We start from the raw sequence: 16,426 nt of genomic DNA, 5'->3' as shown, positions 1-16,426 counted from the left end.
TCGAATTCAAAAATTAACAGAAAATAAAAATAAGATGAAAACATTGAAATACATAACCTCACAATTTGAAAAAAACCTCTATTTAAATTAACATTCAACTTAAAATAATTATTTAGTCTTTAAGAGTCATAATAAAATTGTAAAACTAAAGAAAAGAAGGAGAAAAGAAGAAGATGGAGAAGAAGAGAGAGAGGCGACGACACCAAGAAATGTGGAAAGGGAGAGGAGGAAATATATGCGTGGGTTTAATTCTAGAAGTGCACAAAAAGATAAAATTTAATAATTTAAAATAAATTATACTTCTCCTATCTTATCCCTATTGTGTTTGATCCAACTTAGAAACTTATCTTATCCTTTCTTATGTGACAAAATCTGCTGAACTTATCTTATCATTTCCTCAACTTCCATTCAAAAAATCTGTCTAAAATTAAACTCCAAAGTAAAAATTAAATATTTATAACAAAATCATAGCAAAATTATGGAATTAAATAAGGAAAAAGTTATGAGTTTTGCAACTCATCAGATTCCTCCACACTTGCACTTTTACTTGTCCTCAAGCACATAAATTAAAATGAAACAATAAAACACAACCCTATCCTCAATCATTTTGAAATTTAATTTGTTCAAAGTTTTGATGTTTTGATGAACAATGTATGTTGATTTTGTGTGTTTGAAGTGTTGTAGTTGGGGTATTTGATAGTTTGAGACCCCTAGGTGTGATATATGGTGTTTATGCATGATTTGAGAGTTGGGAGGCAAATGTGCATAGAGGAGCCAAAGTTTCTGCCCTTTGGCAGAAACCAGGTTCGGCAGCCGAAGGCACTTTCGGCCGCCGAACATGGCTGGGAAGGCAGGCCTTTCGGCTGCCGAAGTTGCCCTCGAAAAGAGACTTTCGTCTCTGTCTGGGACTTTCAGCCGCCGAAGGTGCCGCCGAACATGCATGAGTTTCGCCTCTGTCTGGGAGTTTCGGCCGCCGAAGGTGCCGCCGAACCTGCCTGACTTTCGGCTCTGGAGGGACTTCCGGCCGCCGAAGGTGCCGCCGAAAGTGCCCTGTCCAGCCTTTTCTTGCATGCTTCCTAGGAGTGTTTTGAGGTGTTTTTAGGAGGTTTTTGGGGGTATGTTTAGAGTTATGTTCTTGTTGTTTGGTGCCTCATTTGAGTCCACCTGTGTAGGTTCGGACCCGAGGAACCGAGACCCCCGGTTGTGAGATAGTCGTTCAGAGTTCGTTGTTAAAGCTTCAGCCACCAGGTGAGTGGAACAACCCCTTAAGTTTTAAAGTAAAGTAAATGAATAAATAAATAAATGAATGAATCATAAAGCATTGCCCATGCATCATTATGCCATGCAATATTTCAGGATGTTTGCATTAGAATTCACGAATATGCTGCATTGCATAAATTGATGTTGATGTGGATGGTTGTTGGGTGATCCATAGTCCTCTGATGTTATGCTATGATGATATGTTATGGAAGACCAGTGAGGCCCATTCTACGCCCCTGGACTAAGTTAAGAGAGAGACCAGTGAGGCCCATTCTACGCCCCTGGCATATTGGAATGTTATGTTATGTTATGTATGTAAGAGAAAGACCAGTGAGGCCCATTCTACGCCCCTGGCATATTGGAATGTTATGTTATGTTATGTTATGTATGTAAGAGAAAGACTAGTGAGGCCCATTCTACGCCCCTGGCATTTGGAGATGTTGAGGACTAATGGTGACAATACCATCCTTTATGTGATTAACTGTGATGTGTTGCATTTCATGAAAGCATGAATAAGAGAAAGAAAGAAAAAGTTAAATAATATGATAAAATAAAATAATAATAATAATAGTAATAAAATGAATAATAATATACCTAAAAATGGAGGAATTAAAGCAAATATTTTTAGTTTCTGCTCATTGGGCTTTATAGCTCACCCCCTCTCCCTTAACCCCAGTCTTGCAGGTGCAGAGTAGATAGAGAAGTCATCAGAGTAAGAGAAGTTTATGTAATAGCTTAGCTGTGGACATGGTTTGTTGGTAATGTAAAAGTATGAGATGTAATGTAATGTAAGTTTAATAATGTGCTTGACTAGAGTCTGTTGTATTCCCTGTACACATGGTCTTGTACGAGATATAATGTTTTTATGATGCCTATGTATTCCAAGCCTATGTTATGTTATGTTGCCCCATTGGAGCAATTGATGAGGACTCCAATGAGAGGTTTATGTTATGTTTGTGCATGCACAGGCTAGGCTTGGTAAAGAAATGTTTGAATGAAAGAAAAGTTTTTAATTTTTATGTATGTTGTTGACCATGTATGGGATTAAACAGGTTCACAGGATGTATGTTTGGCTTGCTACGGGTTCTGGCGGCCTTAAGCCGACCCGAATCCTAGCGCCGGTAGCGGTCCGGTTTTCGGGTCGTTACAGCCATCCCTCCTCTGCTCTACATCCATATCATCCCCCATGTCCTCTAACGCTCCTCCCTGAACTGTTCCTCTGACTGATCTGCTTCTACCCAGATCCAAAGACCTTCTAGGGTCTCTTACTACTCTGTCCCTGTTGGACCTGCTTGACATTGCCCTAGGCAATGTAGGAGGACGGGCGCTCATGCCCTCATCCTCAGGTGGCACTCCAGTCAATCTTGCTGATCGACGAGTTCCTCTCATCCTGTTTTCTGAAAAGCAGTATACATCACATAAACATTAGCATCATATGGTTCATGTGGGCACACATGAACCCGCATCACACATCATAGCATATCATGGCATTTCACATCATCAAGTAAGACAGGACTCCGCATCCTATCCTAGTGGACATGATCTTCCTATTGTGCTTGACCTTCTATAACATCTATGAGCCCGACACTCTAGGACCGACCATATGAACCTAGGGCTCTGATACCATTCTGTAACGACCCGAAAATCGGACCGCTACCGGCGCTAGGATCCGGGTCGACTTAAGGCCGCCGGGACCCGTAGCAAGCCTAACACACATCCTGTGAACCTGCTTAATCCCATACATAAAAATTTAAAACTTTTCTTTCATTCATTCTATCATACGCCAAACTCAACCTGAGCATGCATTGAACATAACATATACATAAACATTAATCCCTCTGTGGGATTTCATCAATGCCCAATGGGCGATATACATGTGTTGAGTTGGCTAGCATCTTTATCATAAAACATTAAAATCATGTAACAAAAAGGGATTACAACATCTATAGGGTCAAGCACAACTTCTAATCCTCAATCTCATTATACATAACATAACTATTCAGTTATACATCATCTTACAATTTATCATGTCCACTTTCTAACTATTACAATTACAAGACTTTACTCTTCTTGACTTCTCTGTCTAGCCCGTACCTGCAATCCTGGGGGATTAGGGAAAAGGGGTGAGCTACTAGAGCCCAGTGAGCAGAATAGTAAAACATTTAAAACATATGATAACATGAAATGCATCACATCACAGCTAATCACATCAAGGATGAATTTGTCACCAATAGTCCTCTACATGGTCCGACCGTGCCAGGGGCGTAGAATGGGCCTCACTGGTCTTTCTCTTACATAATCATAACATAGCATGACATAACATTCCATAATGCCAGGGGCGTAGAATGGGCCTCACTGGTCTTTCGTACCGTATCGTCAACATATCATAACATACGAGGACTAAAGGATCATTCAACATTCATCCACATCATCATCATATTATGCAATAAAACATATTCGTGATTTCTAATGCAAACAACCTAAAATATCTCATGGCATTCATGATGCGTGAATCATGCTAAAACTGGTTTATTTATTTAAAAGCATAAGAGTTATTCCACTCACCTCTAGCTGAAACTCTACTGACTCAGAAGCAGCTGAACTCACTGCTGGGGTCCTCGGTTCCTCGGGTCCGAACCTACACAGGTGGACTCAAATGAGGGACCAAACAACTAGAACATAACTCTAAAAACATCCCCCAAAAACTCCCTAAAACACCTCAAGACAATCATGCAAAAACATGCAAAGGAAGGCTGGACAGGGCAGGTTCGGCGGCACCTTCGGCGGTCGAACGTCCCTCCAGAGCCGAAACCCAGGCAGGTTCGGCGGCACCTTCGGCGGCCGAAAGTCCCAGACAGAGACGAAAGTCTCTTTTCGGGGGCAACTTCGGCAGCCGAAAGGCCTGCCTCCCCAGCCATGTTCGGCGGCCGAAAGTTCCTTTGGCTGCCGAACCTGGTTTCTGCCAAAGGGCAAAAACTTGGCTCCTTTAAGCATATTTGCCTCCAAAACTTCCAATCATGCATTTAGCTCAACCAAAACATGCAAATATACATACATTGGCTCCTAGGGGCTTCAAACTAACTTAAACCCCAACTACAACACACAACAACAACACATTGCTAAAAAACACAACATAAACTCAAAAACCTAACTATGAGCTAAACATGCATTCTACCCCATAGATCTTGCATAAAACTTATTTTAAACATAAAATGAGCTTAAGATCGGCTCTTACCTCTTGAAGATCGAGAGAGAGACGTCCTAAACTCGGAGGTGGGAGATTTTTGAGTTCTTGAACCTCAAAGCTCCAAAACTTGCTTTAAACTCAAAAATCTTCAAAACAAAGCAAAAACTTGTGAAAATCTTGAAAGATTTGAAGGAAAAACTCAAGGATTGGTGAGGAACGGCGGAGAGCTCACCTTGGCCGACAATGGGGAGAAAAGCTCGCCCATTTTCGGCTAAGGGACCCTTTTATAGTGGCTGGCCAGGCCACGTTCGGGGGCCGAACGTGCCTCCGCATGCATGCCATGTTCGGCGGCCGAACTTGAGGTTCGGCGGCCGAACCTGGGCTTCCCTCACTTATGCCTTCGGGGGCCTAAGGCACACCCGAAATGCATACATGTTCGGCGGCCGAACTTTGAGTTTCGGCGGCCGAACCTGAGTTTCCTCCAAGGGTGTTTTTTATTCAAAAACTCATTTCCTCTTTACTTAAAATCATCCAAAAACATTAAAACATTTCATGAAAACATGTTTCTACCCTACTAGAGGCTTCCGACATCCGAGATTCCACCGGACGGTAGGAATTCCGATACCGGAGTCTAGCCGGGTATTACAAGAAGTATCCTCATTTTAAGTCTGGAAAGCACCTTTGCCAAGGTTGGAAAAGTTGGACGAGTGAGGACCCCGGGTTTGATTTGCCTGCAGATGACTCTACCAATAAAAAATAGCATTCCTTATCACCTGGATGATGTCTATTTTCTTTAAGGCTTTAGCCATCATTAAGAGAAAGGCTAAATATTTGTCCTCCTCCCTTGTACAGACCCATCCTTCTTTAATTCCATCCAAAAATACCAACTTGTTTGAAGACGCCCAATACCCACCCGACGTTCGGCGGTGAAGGACCGAAAATCTATTTTTCCATCATTTTAAAGAGGAAGGCATCTGGTAAAAAATGGTTAAGTATTTTTTACTACGAAAGTACCAAAACTCTTCATGTTTACAGATACTCAGCTGGTGCAACTAGGAGAAAAGTGCTGCATTCGGTTCGATATGATTATTGAAGTACATGAACCGAAAGTTACAAGGATTCTCTGGCTATTAAAATGAAGCTGGGCAATCGAAAATTTGTGAAATCAAAGGACCTTCGGAAAAAAGGGTCCAAAGAGAATTGGAGAATTGCCTTCATCTGCTCCTCAAACACAATGATAAGTGTCCTCGATAGAGATCCAATTGTTGACATGGATGTGGGGAGAAGGCGCCGAGACTTGGAAAGACTCTCGAGGAATATGGTAACTATCATACAAACAATCCACATCGCGCTCAGGGAGGACAAACGAGTTCTCACTGAGTAGACCACCCTCATTCTCTAGAATCTCCCTCAACGGAATGATAGGGGGCAATGCTCAAATGGGGCCATCAGAGAAGGAGTTAGAGAAAGAAATCCCATTAGGGGAAAGAAAAGAAGAGGTGTTGATGTTCATATTAAAGAAAAAGGAAAATATAATTACCATAGAAAAAGTAATTTCGTAAGGAGCAAAAATGGAATGGAAGTTGCAAAGCAAGTTTATCTAAAAGGTTACAAAAGAGAGCAAAAATAGTATTTGGGAAAGACGAAGGGCTTTTATAGGATGGTTTTGACCGCAGATTTTAAATGTGACATGATAAGCATTACAGTCATCATTTAAAAGTTAGATAAGCAAAACAGCGTGAGCAATTAGAAATTAATATCAATTAATATTGAGGGGTCACGTGCCCCAGATCTCAATGAAATATATCTCTTTAAAAGTCGAAGAATTAAAAACTAGCGAAGAAATATTTGATGTTACATAATAATTGTCTAAAATAAACCGTAAACTGTTTATACGAGATAGGGCCACGTGGCAATGACCAAATACGTAGGAAAGGCGGTCCATCCAGAGAAAAAAAAGTCCCAAACATCTCAAATACCCAGATCATCATCAAAAACACGTTCTTCCCTCGACATGGCGAGTCAAGACACAAAATTACTGTTATATGGTATAATTCAGTATATTCTCATTACGTCTGCAATCGCGGAATTACCTATTCATTAGCTGATAATATCCCATATCAAGTAACCAGTCACATCACCACCGGACCATAAAAAAATATCATATTTACTTTCATCGTTTTACAATATAAAAGAAAAATAATATAAAATTAAAATTAATTTCATTTTTTATTATTAAAGAAATACTAGCAACGGACTCACTAGTATAGAGTGTATTGCACTGTTACTTAAATATCTCTTTACAATAAAATTATTAAATTGGAAAAAAAGTGCATACATATCTGAAAAAAAATTTTCCGTACATCCGGTTCAAAATAGACATCCGATTTAGTCACTTCTTGATTCAAATGTTAAAGCAGACACCCCTGGGCGAATAGGAAGAGAGAATTATTGGGACAACGCGAGGGGAAAATGTACGGCTAAAACCACATATGATTAATTGCATATATAATAGTGTCCAAACTATGACTACCACCTTTGCTTTGACAAAAAAAAAAAAAAACTGTCCAACCTACCACCTTTGCTTTGACAACCGAAAAACAAAAAATCATCTTTGGGGGCAAAAAAACAAAAAGTTTCAAACATGCCAAAGAGAAAACAAAAAAAACAGCTCTTCTGGGGTTTAGCCCTTCCTTAAGGCTATAAATGAGCCAAGCTATTCGTGAGCTACTCGAGACTCGACTCGATAAAAACTCGACCGAGTTCGGCTCGTTTTTTAAACGAGCCAAACTCGAACTCAATTTTGAGACTCGTCACTTAAACGAGCCGAGCTTGAGTTCTATAGTATTCGGCTTGTTAAGGCTCGCGAGCTGGCTCGTTTTTAGGCTCGCGAGCTGGCTCGTTGAGAAGACTCACGAGCAGACTCGTTAAATAGGCTCGTGAGTAATATTGTTTAAATAAATTGGTGAACCAATTCGTTAAATAAATTTATGAACAAGTTCATATATTATTAAAAAAATAAAAATAACTAGAAAGTTATAAAATTTAAACTATTATAAATACTTGAAAATTATAGTATTGAAAATTATAAATAATTAAGATTAATTATTATAATTAATATTCTTTAAAATTAAATTATAAAAATCTTTTGTATATAATTATTATAATAAGATTCCATAAAATTAATGTATAATCACAAATAATTAATATTAATTATTATAATAAGTATTCTTTAAAATTATAGTACTCCATGATAAATTGAGTTGTAAAAATTATATACATTTTAAAATTAAAGTATAATTATAAAAAAAAATTTGTATATAATTAAGCATACAATGTAAAAGATGATAATAATTATCAAAGTATATTAATAATAATTAATTAAGGTTATATGGATGTTGAAGTTGAAATTCAAGTTAACTAATTGAACAAGCATGAAGATGATTATGAAGATAATTAAATTATATTAGCTTATTTCAACTGTTGGAAGTTGGAATCAACTTTATTCGTTTGATATTAAACTTTGTGTGTGATCTAATTTTATTATATTGTTGAATTTATATTTATTTGTGTTATTTTAGTTATAAATTGTGTTACGTAATTTTTTTTATGTACACTCTCCTTTTTTTTATATTATTTAAATTAATGATGATTAAAAACTGATTAAAATTTAATTATTAATTCGAGCTCGAGCCTGAACTTGAGCTCAAACCAAACTTTTTAATTTTGAGCTCGGTCTCGAGCTTTTTTAACGAGTTTCTTAATCGAGCTTTCCGAGTTCGAGCTCGAGTTTTATTAACGAGCTTCTTAATCGAGTTTTTCGAGCTCGAACTCGAATTAGCCTCGTTATTAAATCGAACGAGCCTTTCACGAGTGGAGTTCGAATCGAGCTCGATTATAATATTTAATTCTCGAGCCGAGCTCGAATCAAATATTAGAGCTCGAGTTTCCAAACTTTTTTAATAAACGAGCTTGAGCTTTACAAAACTCGGCTCGACTCGGCTCGATTACACCCCTACCCTTTTTAGGATTTTCCAAATTCACTGAAGCGTGGCTTCTTGTTTGTACCAGTGTCGATCAGCCTTGATCCTTCCTTCTTCTTCAATCTTTTCTATCCTCAGCCCGTTTCTTTTTTTATGCCTTTTGGCATATGCACGATGGTCGCTCTGTTATGTTCAAGGATGACAGTTGAATACCTCAAACATTTCTCGACAAACCTAGAGTGAGAGATGACCATGACTCAAATATTATCTGGACATCACAACTGCTAGATCCTTCCACTAATTCTTGAAACACCATTGGGTAAGAAATAATTTTGTGGAGGAAGATGCTGATTTTATTTTATCGCTCCCTGTTGGTGTTTGCAAGCAAAACAATAGGTTGGTTTGGCACCATGAAAGACATGAAAGATACACGATTTAATTGGGATACTTCATTGCAAGACACCTTAGGAAGGCTTCTAAACAAGCAAACCTTGCAGCTTCTGAACCAAGTTCTTAACGGTACCTAGAATCATTCTGGAGGAAAACTTGGAAGCTTAGCCTTCCATCTAAACTATCAATTTTCCTCTAGAGTGCCCTTTCAGAAAAGCTTCCTACAAGCTTGGCAATTCACAAGCGTATACAGTATATACATCCGGAATGCATGGTTTGTAGTCAAGTAGAATATATCAAGCATATCTTCCTAGAATGTCCTAAGGCTATAACAATCTAGTTTATATCTCTCTAATTCCGATCTACGCTCATTAGGGAATATTCTTTCATAGATAGTTAGAAGGAGATTAATTCAGCACTCAAAGAACATGAGGAGAGTCAAGATCTTATTTAGATGGCGATTTTTATCCTTTGCAGCCTATGAAAAGCTATAAATAATTTGGTATTCCGCCACATCCATCAACAACCACAAGACATTATTGCGTCGGCTCTCAACCATCAAGATAGGTTCAAGGCAGCTAATACCCCTTCTCCCCACCTCTTTAAGATCCTAATGTTTCTTCCCCATATTGGGAACCGCCAAGTGCAAGTGTACTCCAAGTAAATTTTGATGCGGCTTCAGATAAGTTTCGGAATATGGATGCTTTAGCGGTTATTTTGAAATATCATAACTCTCGGATTATAGATTGGTTATGTGTACCAGTTACTCATATTTTGGATCCTCTTATTCTAGAAAGCATGGCATGTAGAGAGGCTGTCAGTTTGGCTCGCAACAGGATATAATTGGTTGTGTACCAGTTCCTCATATTTTGGATCCTCTTAATCTAGAAAGCATGGCATGTAGAGAGGCTGTCAGTTTGGCTCGCAACAGGAACATCAATAATCTAATTGTGGAAGGAAATTGCAAGGTGCTCTTTGATGGCCTATGTTCTGGAAAAGAACCATTATGATTCAGAATATTGTCAACGATATTCAAGAATTGAGCAAAGATGTGGATTTCATCTGGATTTCATCTCTTTCAATTGGGTTAGAAGGCAACAGAATGAAACTTCCCATCTCCTTGCTAGAGAGATTCTGAAGAATCCCAACTTTCGAACCAATAGTTCTGCTCAATCTCTTTTCATCAAGGATATTTGGCCTTGTTAATCTCTTTGTATCTCCGACAGAAAAAAACATAAATAAATAAAAATTTTTAATTTTTTAACAATAATTAATGAATTTATAAATTAGATAGAACTATTAAGATATAAAAAAGTGAGAAGACACCTAGCTTAATGGAATTAAGATTTTCTCGTCTAAACCAAAAATATAAAATATTTATTTTAATTTAATTATTAATCACATAGGATAGAAGATGAATGAAAGTTTGATCAAGATGATGGAAAAAGAAAATTTACATACCTGATGCTATCACAGATTGGATAGACTAGATTCACGAGGAAGTAAATCATTCTTAGCCATCTAAACATGATCACAAGAATCCTGGGACCCACATGCAAGCATTAGCAATTCAATAATTTGCTCCAGCATGCATAAGAAAAGGGCTGCTTGATCTATCACATAATGATTTAGATTCAGAGGTACATATCGAGAAAATACGAGCTGCTAGTTCTTGATACAATTCACATCAGAACACAACAGTAGTCGTCATAACTCTGGGACAAGAGTTGCCTCTCTTTCTATAAGAGAGGCATCTTTGTAATCATACATCTGCAGAATTTTTTAGTAGAAAGCCTATATATAAAGGATATAAGCTTGAAGATGGAGCTAAACCAACTCTAACTTGGCACGTGTATCATTGGGCCAATCAATGGTAATGTCTATCAACCATTGATAGTTTAATACAGGGAACCAAACACAACTAGAGCTATTTGGTTCCTTCAATAGTTGTCTTATTTTCTTTACGACGCATTTGATGCAGCAGAGGAATATAGTCTACCCTCTTTACCTGACCTGTCTACATAACATACTGAGACTCCAGTTGTAATATTAATGTTCTCTAGTTCCCAATAATGAACTGAATAGGAACGTTTCACGTGGAAGTAGACACAGAGGCACCGAAGCCACTGTGACAAGGGTTCTCTTTGTTGTGAATAGGCTGTTGCAGTGCAGAGCAACCAGTGTCTTCTTGTTCATCACGTGTAAATATCTCATTCTGCAAAAAGAATCACAATAAAGCAAATGTAAGTTCCGAGTTTGCTTCCCCTTCTTGAAAGGAACAAAATTAAGAATTTTCCACCAAGCATGCCATTTCTCACCTCGGAAAATGAATATTCTCCTAACAGACTATCCAGCGAGTGATTGATCATATGTCCTTCAAAGATTGACATGTCTTGGGTGTTATGTTGAAATTCCACATCTTGAAAGGTAGTATCTTGAATATAAGAAGCAATGCAGGTACTCCAATAATTTCCGGGAATTGAATTATCAGTATTCTCATATTGATTTTGATTTTCAAAATAAGAAGGTACTCCTATGAGGTGATTCCATTCACCTTCTTCAGAGACTGATATATTGGAATTCATGCTGGGATTTTGACTTCCAAAATCCAAAATACCAGGGTTAGTTGGTATACCATTATCATAAGATGATTTAAAATTCATCTTTAATGGGTTTTGAGTTTCAAATTGAAAATCCATAAGACTACTCGTTTCATCTTTGTTATCTGCTGAAACAGTAGTTATCTCATATGGATGTTGATCTTCAACACCAGAAGCCCATTGGCAAACTGGTGTACACTTCTCGTTTGATGAAATAATACTAATCTCATTTGGATTTTGATATTCCAAATGAGAAGCTAATAGACAACTTGTTTCAACTTTGTTACAGGTTGAAACATTATGTATGCCATATGGAGTTTGAGTCATTGATAAAGATTCTTGACCTTTGTTGTAGGTTGAGAAAGCAGACATATCATATGGGTTTCCATATGAGAAATTAGAATCCTTTTGATAGCCAAAATCACCTACCTCATGGGTTGGAATTGCAACCATCTTATTTGGATTCTGATTTTCACAATCAGAGGTCATATGATTGTGTGGTTCACCTTCACCATAGGCTGAACTAGTCATTAAATTTTGATTTTCAAAAGTAGAAGCTGAAGCTGCATTGCAATCGGATAAATCCATTCTTGCCTTCTTACTTGGTTTACCTTTCTTGCAACCTAGCTTTATATCCTTTAACTTTTGATTTGCCTTTTTATTCTTCGAACTTGGTTGAATCTTCGTCGACTTCTTATTGCCTGTTTGCTTCTTGTTTACATGTAATTTACAAAGAACGAAGTCTCCCTGTGTAAGCACAAAAATAATACTTTACTAATCAGCAAAAGCAGATTACGGAGCTGCAAGAGATTTATGGCATCCAAATTTTGAGGAAATAAAAGAACAAACAGAAGTCATGGCATCAAATTTGCAGAGAATTTATTACATCGCCAAACTTTCAAATAAAAAATAGAACTAGCAGAACACCCTGGACAAAGATCACTGAAATATAGGATCTGCATAAATATCTGTAATTGCAATTTCTCGCAAGTAATATTACGATAAAAATTCAGATTTTTTTGCACATTTTAACCAGCAATAAGGTGAATTTCCAAATGAATAAAATTATAAATCTTATACATATATTAAATTGAAGTGATTTTGAAACATGGTTTTGGAATTCTACCTTAAAGGGCAAGTTGAGTTTTGCAGTGAAAGCATACTCGTGTATGACCCATTTAGTCCGATTAGGATCATGGTAAACGAGTATTTTTCTTGTTCCAATCTCCTCATTATCATCTTTATTTGTGACTGAGATAGTCTTGCCTGTGCCTTTCCAGAATCCAGTCCTCGCTTTCCTTTTCGTTTTGCGCCGTCCATTTTCTAAGTAATGCTCAGGTCGACAGAAGAAATAGCACTCTTCATCGGACGATTCTACAGAGGCACAAATTTTCATTATGGTTAATTTAATTTGTGTATATACGTGTATAGCGAGAAAAAAGAAAAAAAAAACAAATAAGAAAATAGAAATGGAGTTTAAAACATTTAATTACCAGGTAAGAGGTCTGAAGGATTAAAATTGCATAGCTCAAACTCTCCGATGTAGAAGCAGTGGGCAAGATGACCAAGCCTCTTGTTCTTCAAATAAGGGTCAAGCAGTTCAAAATCGGTTGGGTGGAATCTCCACCCAACCGGTAAGTTTGGTGGCGCTGACTGCATTGGACCTGCCATATCTTTTAAAAGAAACAAATTAAAGAATCAGCGGAAGAAAGAGAAGCGAGTAAGAGAAAGCTAAGAAAAATTTCACTCACCGGAGGAGACGTCTCACATGATTGATTCCTCTTAGCTGAAACAGAAAAAGGAGGATATCAAAGATCTGGTAATTGCAAAGGAGGAGAAGAGGAAGAAGAAGAAGAAGAGGTACAGAGGAAATGCTAACTATGGAGAAGGGGGAAATGTGAAGGTTTCACTGAAAGAACAATGGTTTTAGTAGGCAGAACAGAATCAGATGGAAAGAAATTGACATTGACTTAGACTCCGACAGTATACGCCCCGAGTCATCGCCCATTGGTCGTGTGATCGTAGTACCACCTCTCTGAGAAGTAGTGAAGGCTTTAATGGTGAAGTCATTCTTGTTAATCTTTACCATCTTTTGGATTTGGTTACTCTAACTTTAATTTTTTATTACAACTCTTTAATTTTAATTTCAATATTGTTAAACTCACACTTATATTTTATTGCAGGTTTTCGAGTAAATTTAAATAAAATATTATTTCTCTTTTCTTATTTTTTATTTATTATATGATTTCATTTTTTCTAATTAAAATTTAATTATTTTAATATTTTCACTAGTAATAATATATTTAATAAATAATATTTTAATTTAAATATTTTTTAATATTAAAACTATTAATGCATTTTTACCCTGAAAACCTACCGTAATAAATAATATGGAGATTTATGATAATAAAATTAAAATTAGAATAACAAATTTAAATTAAATAATTAAATTGAAAATATGATCAAAATTAAAGGCAAGTGATCTGTTGCGAAATTATAAAATATTCTGTGATCCCCAGCTGTGGCTCATAGTTGAACAAGAATTTTAAAGCTTTAAGAGTAAACCAGTTCAACTCGTCGGGGTGAGCAGTATTCGGTTCACACCGAAAAAATCGATCGAATCGAATTGATTTAAAAATTTAGTTCGATTTTTTATATATTTTGGTTCAGTTCGATTTTTAATTTCAAAAATTTTGGTTATTTCAGTTCGGTTCGGTTTTAATCAGAAAAAAAAATAAAAAAATCGAATCGAACCGATTAGTGATAATAATATGTTTTTTCAATAATATAGAGAAATTAAATCATATTAAGATTAAAATATTTTAATTAAATTTTAAAATATTAAAAATAAAGTGTAAAAAATAAAAAAATTATTAAAAATCGAAACTGATCAAACTGAATCGAATCAGACCGGTTCGGTTCGATTCGATTTCTGATCAAAATCGGTTCGATTCAGTTTTTTTAAACACTAAAATTTTAGTTTTCGGTTTATTCGATTCGGTTTAATACCGAACTGAACCGACCGAATGCTCACCCCTAAATTACTAAGGAGATTGATGAGTTTCAATTTATACATATAATATTCAATTTAAAAGTAAATAAAATTTAAAACTAAATGCACAACTCTGAGAAAAATAAAAGATTGGACGCAGAGTCCGCACTCCTATTAAATGTGGGGTGGTATTATTTAAGTTAAGAAAAATTATTTGTGAAATCGAGAGAAAGATTTAGCGGCTTGAGAAAGGAGATAAAATTAATTAATATGGATAATTTTATATTTTATATATTTTTTAAAATAAAATTAATAGTTGTATTAATAAAATTTTATCAAATAAAGAGTGATATCATCTCAAATAGAGACGATCATGTCTAATATATTTTTTAGGTAAAATATGAGCAGATAGAGTGATATTACGATGAATCCATCTAAAAAAAATATCAGTTATAGATCTAACAAAGATTTACAATCATTCAAAATCAAATCCAGTTCAGAAATATTTAAATGTGAATGTGGAGACCAAAGAGTTTGAACCATCTGCAGACAGTTCATAAAAATATAGTCATTAAAAGACAAAAATCATATCACAAAGAGCAAATAGTGACGAAGAGCTAAAATTTCAACAATTATCGGTGTACCATTATTTGTCTGAGAATTGTCGAGTTCTCGGTAGTTTCAATACAGGACAATCATTACTTTCAGCTATCCTGACATTTAACAGGATGAGCCGTTTCGATAGTCAATTGACACAAATTTTCTTTTATGGAGAAGAGAAAGAAGAATTAAGTTTAAAGAAGAGAAAAATGCGAGAGTATCCAGATACAGAGAGACTACAGAGAGAAACTTGACATATTTTATGATTCTTTAACTATAAAAATAAAAAAAAATAAATAAAAGGACTAAAATGATAATAGAAGTAAAAGATCAAAACTATTTTAATAGATTTTTAAAAATATAGCGATTAATGATTTGTTTTTTTTTTTTCCGTGTTGTCATTGCATATCGCTGTTTGCTGTGAGCATGTGACATCGGAGGATCTTTGGAGAATTCGGTCTTTGTTGCTCCGGAAGATCTTTGAGATCTTCGCCGGCCGTTTTTGCTCCGGGAGATCTTTGAGATCTTCGCCGGCCGTTTCGCTCCGGGAGATCTTTGCGATCTACCGGCCTTGTACCTCTGAGGTCTTTATGTCTCAGGGTCTTCATTGCCAGGAAATCTTGGGGATCCTGGACTTGTAATTCCGGGAGATCTTGGGGATCCTGGTCTTGAGTCCGGGAGATCTTGGGGATCCCGGTCTTGTTGAACCAGGAGATCTTGGGGATCCCGGTCTTGTTGAGCCAGGAGATCTTGGGGATCCTGGACTTGAATCCGGGAGATCTTGGGGATCCCGGTCTTGAATCTGAGAGATCTTGGGGATCCCAGTCTTGTTGAGCCAGGAGATCTTGGGGATCCTGGACTTGAATCCGGGAGATCTTGGGAATCCCGGTCTTGAATCCGGGAGATCTTGGGGATCCCGCTCAACAGGAGATCTTGGGGATCCTGGACTTGAATCCGGGAGATCTTGGGGATCCCGGTCTTAAATCCGGGAGATCTTGGGGATCCCGGTCTTGTTGAGCCAGGAGATATTGGGGATCCTGGACTTGAATCCGAGAGATCTTGGGGATCTCGGTCTTGTTGAGCCAGGAGATCTTGGGGATCCTGGACTTGAATCCAGGAGATCTTGGGGATCCCGATCTTGAATCCGGGAGATCTTGGGGATCCCGGTCTTGTTGAGCCAGGAGATCTTGGGGATCCTGGTCTTGAATCTGGGAGATCTTGGGGATCCCGGTCTTGAATCCGGGAGATCTTGGGGATCCCGGTCTTCTGTCTCCAGGAGGTCTCTATGCCTCAAGGAGGTCTTCTGAGCTCTATTCTTTCTTTTCCACGGAGAATTATCATTCACAATAATAGGGATAATCTCATTGTGTAAGGAATGGTGTTATTTTATTCATTCATGTTTTTCATAGTACAA

General features: G+C 37.1%; 1 protein-coding gene across 1 annotated transcript; it reads right to left on the bottom strand.

The window, feature by feature from the left end:
• Positions 1 to 10,259: 10,259 nt before the first annotated feature.
• On the bottom strand, positions 10,260 to 13,490 carry LOC122723718 (NAC domain-containing protein 62-like). Its single transcript, XM_043956845.1, has 5 exons — positions 13,172 to 13,490; positions 12,914 to 13,093; positions 12,547 to 12,794; positions 11,139 to 12,167; positions 10,260 to 11,035 (listed from the first exon to the last, which is right to left on the bottom strand). The coding sequence occupies exons 2-5, from the start codon at positions 13,089 to 13,091 to the stop codon at positions 10,913 to 10,915; spliced, it is 1,578 nt and encodes a 525-aa protein (XP_043812780.1). The 5' UTR covers positions 13,092 to 13,093; positions 13,172 to 13,490; the 3' UTR covers positions 10,260 to 10,912.
• Between the last annotated feature and the right edge of the window lie 2,936 nt (positions 13,491 to 16,426).

This window comes from Manihot esculenta, chromosome 5, assembly GCF_001659605.2.
Source record: "Manihot esculenta cultivar AM560-2 chromosome 5, M.esculenta_v8, whole genome shotgun sequence".
NCBI classification, from domain to species: domain Eukaryota; kingdom Viridiplantae; phylum Streptophyta; class Magnoliopsida; order Malpighiales; family Euphorbiaceae; genus Manihot; species Manihot esculenta.
The sequence above is the reverse complement of the archived record's forward strand: the minus strand, read 5'-3'. Positions and strand labels throughout refer to the sequence as shown.

Excerpts from the sequence above, each read along its gene's own strand:
- LOC122723718 (XM_043956845.1), bottom strand. The coding sequence starts at position 13,091 with ATGGCAGGTCCAATGCAGTCAGCGCCACCAAACTTACCGGTTGGGTGG. Across the intron at positions 12,795-12,913 it reads TCCTTCAGACCTCTTACCTG|AATCGTCCGATGAAGAGTGC; the intron begins GTAATTAAATGT and ends GTGCCTCTGTAG. Across the intron at positions 11,036-11,138 it reads GAGAATATTCATTTTCCGAG|AATGAGATATTTACACGTGA; the intron begins GTGAGAAATGGC and ends TTCTTTTTGCAG.